Raw genomic sequence first — 14,763 nt, 5'->3', positions numbered from 1 at the left:
CCTGCTGGAAGTCCAAGCCCCTCGCACACAAAACCTCCTTTATCCCCTCCCTCCAACCTTTCCTAGGCCGACCCCTACCCCGCCTTCCTTCCACTACAGACTGATACACTCTTGAAGTCACTCTGTTTGGCTCCAATCTCTCTACATGTCCGAACCACCTCAACAACCCTTCCTCAGCCCTCTGGACAACAGTTTTGGTAATCCCGCACCTCCTCCTAACTTCCAAACTACGAATTCTCTGCATTATATTCACACCACACATTGCCCTCAGACATGACATCTCCACTGCCTCCAGCCTTCTCCTCACTGCAACATTCATCACCCATGCTTCACACCCATATAAGGGCGTTGGTAAAACTATACTCTCATACATTCCCCTCTTTGCCTCCAAGGACAAAGTTCTTTGTCTCCACAGACTCCTAAGTGCACCACTCACCCTTTTCCCCTCATCAATTCTATGATTCACCTCATCTTTCATAGATCCATCCGCTGACACGTCCACTCCCAAATATCTGAATACATTCACCTCCTCCATACTCTCTCCCTCCAATCTGATATCCAATCTTTCATCACCTAATCTTTTTGTTATCCTCATAACCTTACTCTTTCCTGTATTCACTTTTAATTTTCTTCTTTTGCACACCCTACCAAATTCATCCACCAATCTCTGCAACTTCTCTTCAGAATCTCCCAAGAGCACAGTGTCATCAGCAAAGAGCAACTGTGACAACTCCCACTTTGTGTGATTCTTTATCTTTTAACTCCACGCCTCTTGCCAAGACCCTCGCATTTACTTCTCTTACAACCCCATCTATAAATATATTAAACAACCAGGGTGACATCACACATCCTTGTCTAAGGCCTACTTTTACTGGGAAATAATTTCCCTCTTTCCTACATACTCTAACTTGAGCCTCACTATCCTCGTAAAAACTCTACACTGCTTTCAGTAACCTACCTCCTACACCATACACCTGCAACATCTGCCACATTGCCCCCCTATCCACCCTGTCATACGCCTTTTCCAAATCTATTAATGCCACAAAGACCTCTTTAGCCTTATCTAAATACTGTTCACTTAAATGTTTCACTGTAAACACCTGGTCCACACACCCCCTACCTTTCCTAAAGCCTCCTTGTTCATCTGCTATCCTATTCTCCGTCTTACTCTTAATTCTTTCAATAATAACTCTACCATACACTTTACCAGGTATACTCAACAGACTTATCCCCCTATAATTTTTGCACTTCTTTTGTCCCCTTTGCCTTTATACAAAGGAATTATGCATGCTCTCTGCCAATCCCTAGGTACCTTACCCTCTTCCATACATTTATTGCACCAACCACTCCAAAACTATATCCCCACCTGCTTTTAACATTTCTATCTTTATCCCATCAATCCCGGCTGCCTTACCCCCTTTCATTTTACCTACTGCCTCACGAACTTCCCCCACACTCACAACTGGCTCTTCCTCACTCCTACAAGATGTTATTCCTCCTTGCCCTATACACAAAATCACAGCTTCCCTATCTTCATCAACATTTAACAATTCCTCAAAATATTCCCTCCATCTTTCCAATACCTCTAACTCTCCATTTAATAACTCTCCTCTCCTATTTTTAACTGACAAATCCATTTATTCTCTAGGCTTCCTTAACTTGTTAATCTCACTCTAAAACTTTTTCTTATTTTCAACAAAATTTGTTGATAACATCTCACCCACTCTCTCATTTGCTCTCTTTTTACATTGCTTCACCACTCTCTTAACTTTCTCTTTTTCTCCATATTCTCTTCTCTCCTTGCATCACTTCTACTTAGTAAAAATTTCTCATATGCTAACTTTTTCTCCCTTACTGCTCTCTTTACATCATTATTCCACCAATCGCTCCTCTTCCCTCCCGCACCCACTTTCCTGTAACCACAAACTTCTGCTGAACACTCTAACACTACATTTTTAAACCTACCCCATACCTCTTTGACCCCATTGCCTATGCTCTCATTAGCCCATCTATCCTCCAATAGCTGTTTATATCTTACCCTAACTGCCTCCTCTTTTAGTTTATAAACCTTCACCTCTCTCTTCCTTGATGCTTCTATTCTATTTGTATCCCATCTACCTTTTACTCTCAGTGTAGCTACAACTAGAAAGTGATCTGATATATCTGTGGCCCCTCTATAAACATGTCCATCCTGAAGTCTACTCAACAGTCTTTTATCTACCAATACATAATCCAACAAACTACTGTCATTTCGCCCTACATCATATCTTGTATACTTATTTATCCTCTTTTTCTTAAAATATGTATTACCTATAACTAAACCCCTTTCTATACAAAGTTCAATCAAAGGGCTCCCATTATCATTTACACCTGGCACCCCACACTTACCTACCACACCCTCTCTAAAAGTTTCTCCTACTTTAGCATTCAGGTCCCCTACCACAATTACTCTCTCACTTGGTTCAAAGGCTCCTATACATTCACTTAACATCTCCCAAAATCTCTCTCTCTCCTCTACATTCTTCTCTTCTCCAGGTGCATACACGCTTATTATGACCCACTTTTCGCATCCAACCTTTACTTTAATCCACATAATTCTTGAATTTACACATTCATATTCTCTTTTCTCCTTCCATAACTGATCCTTCAACATTACTGTTATCCCTTCCTTTGCTCTAACTCTCTCAGATACTCCAGATTTAATCCCATTTATTTCCCCCCACCGAAACTCCCCTACCCCCTTCAGCTTTGTTTCGCTTAGGGCCAGGACATCCAACTTCTTTTCATTCATAACATCAGCAATCATCTGTTTCTTGTCATCCACACTACATCCACGCACATTCAAGCATCCCAGTTTAGAAGTATATACATATAAAAATACACAATATATCCCTCAAAACTGCCAATATCTCAAACCCCTCCTTTAGAGTGCAGGCATTGTACTTCCCATTTCCAAGACTCAAGTCCGGTTAAATAAAATAACCGGTTTCCCTGAATCCCTTCACTAAATATTACCCTGCTCACACTCCAACAGATCGTCAGGTCCCAAATACCATTTGTCTCCATTCACTCTTATCTAACACGCTCACGCACGCTTGCTGGAAGTCCAAACCCTTCGCCCACAACACCTCCTTTACCCCCTCCCTCCAACCTTTTCGAGGACGACCCATACCCCGCCTTCCTTCCCCCTACAGATTTATACGCTCTCCATGTCATTCTACTTTGATCCATTCTCTCTAAATGACCAAACCACCTCAACAAACCCTCTTCAGCCCTCTGACTAATACTTTTATTAACTCCACACCTTCTCCTAATTTCTACACTCCGAATTTTCTGCGTAATATTTACACCACACATTGCCCTTAGACAGGACATCTCCACTGCCTCCAACTACCTCCTCATTGCAGCATTTACAACCCAAGCTTCACACCCATATAATAGTGTTGGTACTACTATACTTTCATACATTCCCTTCTTTGCCTCCATAGATAACATTTTTTGCCTCCACATATACCTCAATGCACCACTCACCTTTTTTTCTTCATCAGTTCTATGATTAACCTCATCCTTCATAAATTATCCGCTGACACGTCAACTCCCAAATATCTGAAAACATTCACTTCTTCCATACTCCTCCTCCCCAATTTGATATCCAATTTTTCTTTATCTAAATCATTTGATACTCCCATCACCTTACTCTTTTCTATGTTCACTTTCAACTTTCTACCTTTACACACACTCCCAAATTCGTCCTCTAACCTTTGCAGTTTTTCTTTAGAATCTCCCATAAGCACAGTATCATCAGCAAAAAGTAACTGTGTCACTTCCCATTTTGTATTTAATTCCCCATAATTTAATCCCACCCCTGTCCCAAACACCCTAGCATTTACTTCTTTTACAACCCCATCTATAAATATATTAAACAACCATGGTGACATTACACATCCCTGTCTAAGACCTACTTTTACCGGGAAATAGTCTCCCAATCTTCTACACACCCTAACCTGAGCCACACTATCCTCATAAAAACTCTTTACAGCATTTAGTAACTTACCACCTGTTCCATATACTTGCAACATCTGCCACATTGCTTCCCTATCCACTCTATCATATGCCTTTTCTAAATCCATAAATGCAATAAAAACTTCCCTACCTTTATCTAAATACTGCTCACATATATGCTTCAATGTAAACACTTGATCTACACATCCCCTACGCACTCTAAAACCTCCTTGCTCATCCGCAATTCTACATTCTGTCTTACCTCTAATTCTTTCAATAATAACCCTACCGTACACTTTTCCTGGTATACTCAGTAAACTTCTTTCTTTCTTTCTTTCAACACACTGGCCGTATCCCACCAAGGTGGGGTGGCCCAAAAGGAAAAACGAAAGTTTCTCCTTTTACATTTAGTAATATATACAGGAGAAAGGGTTACTACCCCCTTGCTCCCGGCATTTTAGTCACCTCTTACAACACGCATGGCTTACGGAGGAAAAATTCTGTTCCACTTCCCCATGGAGCACTCAGTAAATTTATTCCTCTATAATTTTTACAATCTCTCTTGTCCCCCTTCCCTTTATATAAAGGGACTATACATGCTCTCCGCCAATCCCTAGGTACCTTCCCCTCTTTCAAACATTTATTAACCCTTTGAGGGTTTTGGACGTACTAGTACGTCTTATGCGCAGGGGTTTTTGACGTACTAGTACGCATAAATTCTAGCGCCGTCAAATCTCGCGGGAAAAGGCTGGTAGGCCTCCATATGAAAGAATGGGTCTATGTGGTCAGTGTGCACGGTATAAAAAAAATCCTGAAGCACACAGTGCATAATGAGAAAAAAAAAAACTTTGACCGTTTTTTTGGAATAAAACAGCGACTTTGCACTGTATTTTCGTATGGTATTTATTGTTGTATTCTAGCTTTCTTGGTCTCATTTTATAGAATGGAAGGCATATCACAGAAATTAAGATGATTTTGACTGGTTTTACAATGAAAAGTACCTTGAAATTGAGCTCAAAGTAGCAGAAATGTTCTATTTTTACCAAAGTTCAAAAGTAAACAAATCATGCCAAGCGTCTAATACACGTCAACTGGTGAGTCTAATATTCTTTTGCAAGTGCGCCAATGTTATTTATACCTTTTTTTACACTAATGCAGTAGTCTGCATAACAGTAAATCTTCTAATTTTTGTGAGAATAAAAATTCAAAGTGGAAAGCAAAAGAATATAAGAGGGGCCTTGAGACGTGACTAATGACCAGAGGAAATGTCATTTTAGTGCCAGGAATGTATTTCTTGTTTGTTCTGGACCCTATTCGGAAATTGGCATTTTTTGAAATTTGTGTGAAATTGGCAAAATTGCTAAATTCTGACCACTGTATTGGATAGTTGAAAATCGTAAATGGGTGGTTTCTTGCACTTATTCAATAGAAAAAATGTTCTAGCGAAATATTCATGTTTTTTGTTGACTAGTACAGTGGAATTGGCCGAAAATGAGGCTCAAAGTGGGCAAAATCGCCGATGCGTAAATATCGCCGAGACCACTAACTTCGCGAAAGCATACTTCCATAAGTTTTCCATCAAATCTCATAATTTTGGTGTCATTATGATCGGGAAAAGATTCTCTATCTTTTCATAAGAAAAAATTATTTCTTTTTTTTTTTAAATTTGGCCGACCCTGAGAACGAGTTTCTGAGAGGGCCTGTCGACCCTCAAAGGGTTAAACAAAAATACCAACCATTCCAACACTATGTCTCCCCCTGCTTTTAACATTTCTGTCATGATCCCATCAGTTCCAGCTGCTTTACCCCCTTTCATTCTACGTAATGCCTGACGCACCTCCCCCCCACTCACATCCTGCTCTTCTTCACTCCTAAAAGATGGTATACCTCCCTGTCCAGTGCATGAAATTACCGCCTCCCTTTCTTCGTCGACATTTAAAAGTTCCTCAAAATATTCTCTCCATCTACCCAAAACCTCCATCTCCCCATCTACTAACTCCCCTATCTGTTTTTAACTGACAAATCCATTTGTTCCCTAGGCTTTCTTAACTTGTTTAACTCACTCCAAAATTTTTTCTTATTTTCATTAAAATTTCTTGACAGTACCTGTCCCATTCTACCATCCGCTCTCCTTTTGCACTCTCTCACCACTCTCTTCCCCTTTTTTTTTACTCTCCATATACTCTACTCTTCTTATAACACTTCTGCTTTGTAAATACCTCTCATAAGCTACCTTTTTCTCTTTTATCACACCCTTTACTTCATCATTCCACCAATCACTCCTCTTTCCTCCTGCACCCACCCTCCTATAACCACAAACTTCTGCCCCACATTCTAATACTGCATTTTTAAAACTATTCCAACTCTCTTCAACCATCATCCCCACTACTCATACTTGCACCAGCCCACCTTTCTGCCAATAGTTGCTTGTATTTCACCTGAACTTCCTCCTCCCTTAGTTTATACACTTTCACCTCCCTCGTGCTTATTGTTGCCACCTTCCTCTTTTCCCATCTACCTCTTACTCTAACTGTAGCTACAACTAGATAATGATCCGATATATCAGTTGCCCTCTATAAATGTGTGCATCCTGGAGCCTACCCATCAACCTTTTATCCACCAATACATAATCTAACAAACTACATGTACTTTCATTACGTGCTACATCATACCTTGTACGTATATTTATTTATCCTCTTTTTCATAAAATATGTATTACTTATTACCAGACCTCTTTCTACGCATATCTCAATTAAAGGCTCCCCATTTTCATTTACCTCTGGTACCCCAAATTTACCTACTACTCCCTCCACAACATTTTTACTCACTTTAGCATTAAAATTCCCAACCGCAAGTACTCTCACACTCGGTTCAAAACTCCCCACGCATTTACTCAACATTTCCCAAAATCTCTCTCTCTCTCTTCTATACTTCTCTCTTCCCCAGGTGAATATACACTTACTATAACCCACTTCTCACATCCAACCTTTGTTTTACTCCACATAATCCTTGAATTAACATATTTACAGTCCCTCTTTTCCTGCCATAGCTTATCCTTCAGTATTATTGCTACTCCTTTAGCTCTAACTCTATTAGAAACCCCTGACCTAATCCCATTTATTCCTCTCCACTGAAACTCACCCACCCCCTTCAGCTTTGTTTCACTTAAAGCTAGGACATCCAGCTTCTTCTCATTCATAACATCCACAATCATCTCTTTCTTATCATTCGCACAACATCCATGCACATTCAGACTTCCCACTTTGACAATTTTCTTCTTCTTATTCTTTTTAGTAATTATTACAGGAAAAGGGGTTACTAGCCCATTGTTCCTGGCATTTTAGTTGACTTTTACAACACGCATGGCTTACGGAGGAAAGATTCTTATTCCACTTCCCCATGGATATAAAAGGAAAAGTAATTAGAACAAGAACTAAGATAAAATCAAAGAAAACTCGGATGAGTGTGTATAAATAAACGTGTAGTGTGACCTAAGTGTAAGTAGAAGTAGCAAGACGTACCTCTAATCTTGCATATTTATGAGACAGACAAAAGACACCAGCAATCCTACCATCATGTAAAACAATTACAGGCTTTCGTTTTACACTCACTTGGCAGGACGGTAGTACCTCCCTGGGTGGTTGCTGTCTACCAACCTACTACATATACTGTACATACATAAAATGACAGGGCCTTTCTTTTCACTTTCTGTGGCTCCATGTTCATTTCATTTCTAAAATTAATGTAAATTACTAGGTTCTTAACGGGTCAGGAGGAGAAACTACAACTCGTGCTGCTGACTCAACGAGTCGGAGTTTAGGTGACGCAGAAGACATGCATGTTGATATTGATGGCCTTGATGATGGGCAGCTTGCTTCATCATGGGATAATGACCACTCCAACACCACCTCCCCAGCAGATTCTACTTCTACAAACAATTCCACTTCGTCCTTAGCGAAGAGAAGTGGAAACAAATCTAAGAAGAAATCATCATCAAAATCTTCCAAGAGCTCCAGTAGCAGTCATGGCTCATTATTAGACTGAGTTAGCAATTTTAATCAACAACAGTGTAGAATAGCTTTCATAATCAAGGTATGGTGTTTGTAACATAGCAACATGATATTTATTGAATCAAAATTAGCTACAGATTAACAGGGAACTTGATGAGTATAATATGTTGGTCATGGGTATAATGACTCTGCTTGCTTCTCATAGACCATTGCTTTGTTTTGGTAGGAAAACCTTTATTTTAACACATTCAAGATGAATCAGTGAAGTAGCAAATTGGGTGTGAAGCAGCAAAGTTTGTGAAAAATTGTGTTGTGTTTTTTTTAACTTTATATCCAAAGTGAGCATTAGATGTGGAGTTTCGGGTTTGGTCAGATGCCTCTTTATAGTTATCCAATATGGCTGGGTATCATCGACCATGTCTAGATGCAGTCTATCACAGCTAAACACAGACCACCGTGGCTGAACATAGTCTACCATTGCTAGGCACGGTCCATCGTAGCTGGACGTGGTCCACTGTGACTGACATGGTTGTGGTTATAATCTAGTACATTGGAAGATATCCTAATTGGTTTACAGTTAGTAGTTTATCCCTTAAACTGTGGTAGACCCAGAAAAAGGGCTGCGTGTTTGTGAAATTTTTTTTTGAAAATTTTCTCTTACAGCTTGGAAGAGCCTATTTTCCTAAATAGAACTATTGAAAGAAAGCTGAAATCAAAGGAAAACACAGGGCTTTATGGTGTGTCGAAGTTGGCAAGAAACAATCAATTGTTGACAACATCAACATAAGTGCGTATAACAGTATTTAATTTTTTTATTTATTTATGCCAAATTATGCTTATTTTTTTTTATTTTTTTTACATCTAGTGTCTTACAGTATTAGATGTGTTTCATTTTATTTTAGAACTTGAAGTAAGGGAAGAGGCATAACGCTTCATAGCCCCAGTTGTAGTATTCACTGAAAATGATTTATTTTTGTTGATTGTGTTTGTCTTCTCACACTATACAGGTCTCTCTCAACATTCACGTTTTCAACTTTCACGGGCTTCACACATTCGCGAATTCCCAACCGCCAAATTCCCAGCCACCAAATTCCCAGCCGCCAAATCATATTTAAGTTTCCCGCCACCTGCGAGTCCCTATTACCTTCCCTCCAACCCCCGCAACTGGCAGCCAGCCCTCCCACCACTCAGTGTGGTGAGTGTTTTGTTTGTTCATTATTTGCTATTAAACTACAGTATAAATAATGTAAACCCATTCATGACTGCATACTATTGGAATGGCTATTCGGACAGGTATTAGACGGTGACATCATGTGTTTACTCTTGAACACTGCAAAGTATTAAACATTTCTGCTACAGCTAATAATAACAATAGTAATAATAATAATAATAATAATAAATATGATATAATTGAAGAAGGAAATTGTACAAAAATATGAGGGAGTGGTTGACACATCGTCAGTGTGACTTTGTTTATGCTGGAGTGAACATTAGTCTCCCTGCTCTTCCAAACATTTCACAATAATTCATTGTATTTGGTGCTTGTAGATTGAGTGTGACTGGAGTGATTGAGGCAATGGTATTTAATAACATACATGTTAATAATAATACATGTTATTAATAATATGTACTATTATTATTTATAACATATATGTTATTAAATACATACATGTTAATAATAATACATGTTATTAATAATAACATGTACTATTATTATTTATAACATATATGTTATTAAATACCACTGCCTCAACCGCTGAATTATTGTGAAATGTTTGGAAGAGCAGGGAGACTAATGTTCACTCCAGCATAAACAAAGTCACACTGATGATGTGTCAACCACTCCCTCGTATTTTTGTACAATTTCCTTCTTCAATTATATTGTATTTATTATTATTATTATTATTATTATTATTATTATTATTATTATTATTATTATTATTATTATTATTATTATTACTATTGTTATTATTAGCAATAACAGAAATGTTCGATTCTTTGCTGTGTTCAAGAGTAAACACATGATGTCACCGTCTAATACCTTTCCTAATAGCCATTCCAATATGCAGTCATGAATGGGTTTACATTATTTATTCTGTAGTTTAATAGCAAATAATGAACAAACAAAACACTCGCCACACTGAGTGGTGGGAGGGCTGGCTGCCAGTTGCGGGGGTCGGAGGGAGGGTAGTAGGGACTCGCAGTGGTGGAGTCTGTGGTATTTAATAACATACATGTTATTAAATAACATACATTATTAAAGCATAACATGTATATATATAGTACAATTTACGACGTTTTCATGTATTTTATGATTATTCATGGTTCAACAAGTTAAGGAAGCAGTATTGTAATATATTTCCCTACAATATATTGGGGCACCAAACATTCACGGTTTTTCAACATTCACGAGGCTCTTGATCCCCTAACCCTTGCGAATGTTGAGGGAGACCTGTATACAAGAAAATCTAATGGTATTAGAGTTGTTGTTAGGTGTGATACTCTCTAAACATGGAAATATGTCACATTGTTTGACTTCACTGGATTAGGTTAAATCTTCATACTGTGCTGTTTGGCTGAATTCTATAGTTACTATTATGAAATTGTAATAAATTTAGAACAAATAATGCATATTCTTGCAAGTTCCACACCCTGATTGTTGACAGGGAAGCTGGTGGTGGCATGACAGGTCCAGATTGTTATTTGTACTATTGAGGCAGTGGTACCTATGACCTCCCTGGTCCTAGGTTGTTTTCCCAGGCATGAGGAGATGGTAGGTGGCCCTCACAGCTTATCCGTGATGCGAAATGTTGGCAGGCGGCATAGTTGAAGGTGTACAGCTTGTGATGTACATCATACATCAAACAGTCTGGTCCCCTGATGTATGATATACATCACACAGTTTTGGAGTTAAACTAAATATGTTCATCTCATTGGCATGTTTAATTACTGTATATTTATTTGAAGCACATGTAGAATTACTGTTGGTGGTGGAATTTGCCATTGGATTTTGTCAATTCTCTTTAGCGTCTCCAATGCTTAATGGCCCATATCTTGTATATTGTAACAAGAATTGAGCTTTAGAATTTTTATTCCATTCCTTTTAGTTCACTCAGGTTTGTGAAACATCGCATTAAATTAAAATTCCCTGTGCTCATGACTACATAGTCAATGGGGTCATATTTTACCTTATTTTGTGCTTATGTCTTAATAATTTACATGCTTAGTTTTATACACTTTGATGTATTTCCTACCGTAGGTCCTAAGGTCTGTAAGTAAATATTTCAGAATAAAGTGTAGAGTATCAAGAGGTACAATTCAGTATTACCATGAACAATAACAGTTTCTAAATTTAACCTTGCATTGTTTTTGGCTATTGAGAAAGGAACACTGATATGGCACAAGAGGACTGGGGCAAAAACAAAGATATTGCAATACCAAAATTATAAATTCTTGCACCATGTCATAATTGTGCAGCTTAGAATGTTTCCTGGTTATGCTTACAGCCTTCTGTACAGTATTTGCCTTTTTTGTGATTAAATATACATTTTTATGGATTTCTTTAACCAAGCCTAAAGTAATGAAAATAGTATTTGAAAGATTACAGGATCAATTTGACATCGGTTACCTATAGGCGGGTACTTATCAGTACCCATTGGTCTAGAAAATGTCTGATTAGGGCCCAATTTTTATAAAGTGTACTTGTAATGTATGCACTTTACTAAGTCAAGTTTGTTTACATATTAGTTTACGCATATAAGGGCCACCATATTCCTTAATATGTTGTGTTGATTGTGATTGCTACAGCGTAATCATAAAGGAACAAGGTAGCTCAAGTCTAGCAATATTAAGGGACCAGCTGAACACATACAATAGTTGTTTTTTGCTACAGTATATGCTGTACCTAGAAAAGGTTTAAGACTTCTATTCTTTTCAGGCAGCTGTAGTAATTCGATATTTTTTTCTTTTCTTCCTCACATTCTTTTTCAGTAAGATTCAAATAATGTGGAAATATCAGTATAAATAAAGCTGTAGTAATTAAGTCTCTTCTTTAATCTTTATGGTTAGTTGAATGTTGTATTGTAATTGTGGAAAGTTCATATTTGATTGTGCCACATTCTTTAACAATGTAATTTTTGAGTTCATGGTTGATATTAGTACATTTTATTAGGTTTTACTTATGAATTCTGTTCATTGAAAGTAAAGATATATTTTAAATAATGGGATTCTACCAGAGAGGTATCCAAGTTGTAGCTCCATGTGATTTACATAGTTTTAAATTTATTGCTTCCATTAGCAACTACGATATATGATACTGTTTTAACAAGTACTGTACTAACTGCTGTAAATGGAGTGATTTTTTTTTCTTTATTGGTTCAGCATACTATGAGAAGGATGCATTTGAGGTCACAAAAACAAGAGGCAAAACTTTCAGTGTTGTAATAATTATTACTATTATTACCATTGTATTAATAAGAAAGGCTTAGAAGTGCCACACACAATTTTTGGGTGTTTGAGGGTTTGTTCCCTGTTCATCCAGGCTTCAGTTTTGTACATAATGCTAATTAATGTTAGTACCTCATTTTTCTCAAGCAGTTTATATGTAGTATTAGGTAAAAGACACATTGATCAGTACATTTACTAAGAAAATGTTTTCCCATGAGTGGCTTCTTCAGTCCTAATACAGAGTACAATAACTAGAACTGGCAGTATTTTGTTTTAACACACTAGTCGCCTTCCACTTAGGTAGGTTGACCCCCCCCCCCAAAAAAAAAAAAAAAAAAAAGCAGCTAACTGGTTTCCCTGAATCCTTTCATAAATATTACCTTGCTCACACTCCAACATCATGCTGTTGTAAAAAATACTTTCCCCCATCCTCTCCTATCTAACACTCACACAGGTTTGTCACACACAAAACCACCTCTGCCCTCTCCAACCTTTAGAAGGATGATCCCTACCCCAATTTCTCTCTACTACAGATTTATACACCCTCCTGATGCCTACGGTATGGTGTTGGTGATTGTCTTCATGACTGCTTTTAAACATTTGCATTTGTGTGAATGATTTTCTTGACTTTTCAACTTAATTTCATTAAATTTCATATATCCTTGTACTGTTATATGTTGTGATTAGGAATTATTTTGGCCATCTCTACTGCAGGTGTGTATGTGTTCTTGATATCTGATTTTTTAGTGTTCCAGGTGTTTTGCTCATGTACTCCTTAGTGTAATCACTGCAGGTATGGTGCAAATGCCAGCTTGATAGTGGAATTTTCTAAATGTCTATTTTTTTTTTTTCCTCAAGAAGTCGGTCGTCTCCCACCGAGGCAGGGTGACCCAAAAAAGAAAGAAAATCCCCAAAAAGAAAATACTTTCATCATCATTCAACACTTTCACCACACTCACACATTATCACTGCTTTTGCAGAAGTGCTCAGAATACAACAGTTTAGAAGCATATACGTATAAAGATACACAACATATCCCTCCAAACTGTCTATATGTATACTTATTTTTCACCAAATCTTTCATGGAGTCAAGGCAGTGGTAGCTACTTTTGTGACTGTTTGTCATGATCAGTGATAAATTCGAAACTTGTTCTAGCTACTTTGTATTAAGACTGAAGAAGCCACTCGTAGCAAAACACCTTTAGCAAATGCCTCGTTCAGCGAATTTCTGTCTTCTTCCTGCAACGTAAGAGGTATCACCATGCCGGTTCTACCAGTTTTAATGTAAATCTCATTTGTATGCTGTACATCAAGTGAGTAAAAGTTGTTATTATCACTTATCTCAAACAAACCTTTCATAGCCAAAGTATTTTCATACATAATGTAAGTCATACTGTTTTGTAGTCTGCTGCCAGTCTCAGAGAACTATTAATAATTTAGCTTGCTTTGGTTAGATTGTCATTATGCCCTAAAAATTAGATTTGTTATTCTGTGGTTAAATGTTATTGATTAGAAGTTCTTTGAATTTAATTTTGAAAATAAAGGCTTTAGGAACAGTTTTGATGTACATAACATAAGAACATATTGAAAATGAATTTTGCACTAAATAATGTAGGAATTGAATAATCTGATTAAAATATACAGTATCATGCAATGCTTTGAATATTTAAGACTGCATTTAAATTTGAGCCTTTGTCTCCTCGTGGTGCCTGGAAGTGACTTGTGTCTCTGATGGCTAATTTTTCCTGAAACAAAGTATCATTATTGATAAAAGTTCTGTCACTCATTATTCTTTAAGTATAAAGGTTGAGCCCTTTCTTTTATACTGGAATAATTGGCCTATAAATTATTTTTATATGCCAGGTAAATGCACTGAATGATTCATACTGGTTTTTATTTTTTTTGTGAATATGATACAGTAAAACTTTATTTTTTTTTTAACGTGTCGGCCATTTCCCACCAAGGAAGGGTGACTCAGAAAGAAAGAAAAAAATTAAATCATCATTCAACAGTTTCACCATTACTCATACATAATCACAGAGGCACTCAGATATGACAGTGTAGATGTCCCTCCAAACTGCCAATATTACAATGTTACTTAGTGGAGTGGCTAATAGGCAGTCACTCACTTTCTCATTACCCAAACATTCAGAAATAGTCGTCATTGTTACATTGTCGTCATAGTCGTCAATAGTTACATTGTGATTAATTATGACTGTTACAACAAGTTTTTATTTTTTTTATTATTATCACACTGGCCGATTCCCACCAAGGCAGGGTGGCCTGAAAAAGAAAAACTTTCACC

At 37.4% G+C, this 14,763-nt stretch overlaps 1 protein-coding gene across 3 annotated transcripts in view; it reads left to right on the top strand.

The window, feature by feature from the left end:
* The window catches only part of Sgf11 (SAGA associated factor 11kDa), a 128,471-nt gene that overhangs the window by 51,560 nt on the left and 62,148 nt on the right, over nucleotides 1–14,763 (top strand). For 2 of the 3 annotated variants that reach the window (XM_070089981.1, XM_070089983.1), the window contains exon 7: nucleotides 7,759–14,107. The exons of the other annotated variant lie outside the window; for it this stretch is intronic. In XM_070089981.1, coding sequence (XP_069946082.1) covers nucleotides 7,759–8,046 — 288 coding nt within the window. In that variant the 3' untranslated portion in view covers nucleotides 8,047–14,107. Of the gene's footprint in view, nucleotides 1–7,758; nucleotides 14,108–14,763 lie in introns of those variants that run through there. 3 annotated transcript variants of the gene reach the window in all.

The sequence above is a fragment of the Cherax quadricarinatus genome, chromosome 30, assembly GCF_038502225.1.
Source record: "Cherax quadricarinatus isolate ZL_2023a chromosome 30, ASM3850222v1, whole genome shotgun sequence".
NCBI classification, from domain to species: Eukaryota; Metazoa; Arthropoda; class Malacostraca; order Decapoda; family Parastacidae; genus Cherax; species Cherax quadricarinatus.
This window is presented reverse-complemented; position numbering and strand designations above follow the sequence as displayed.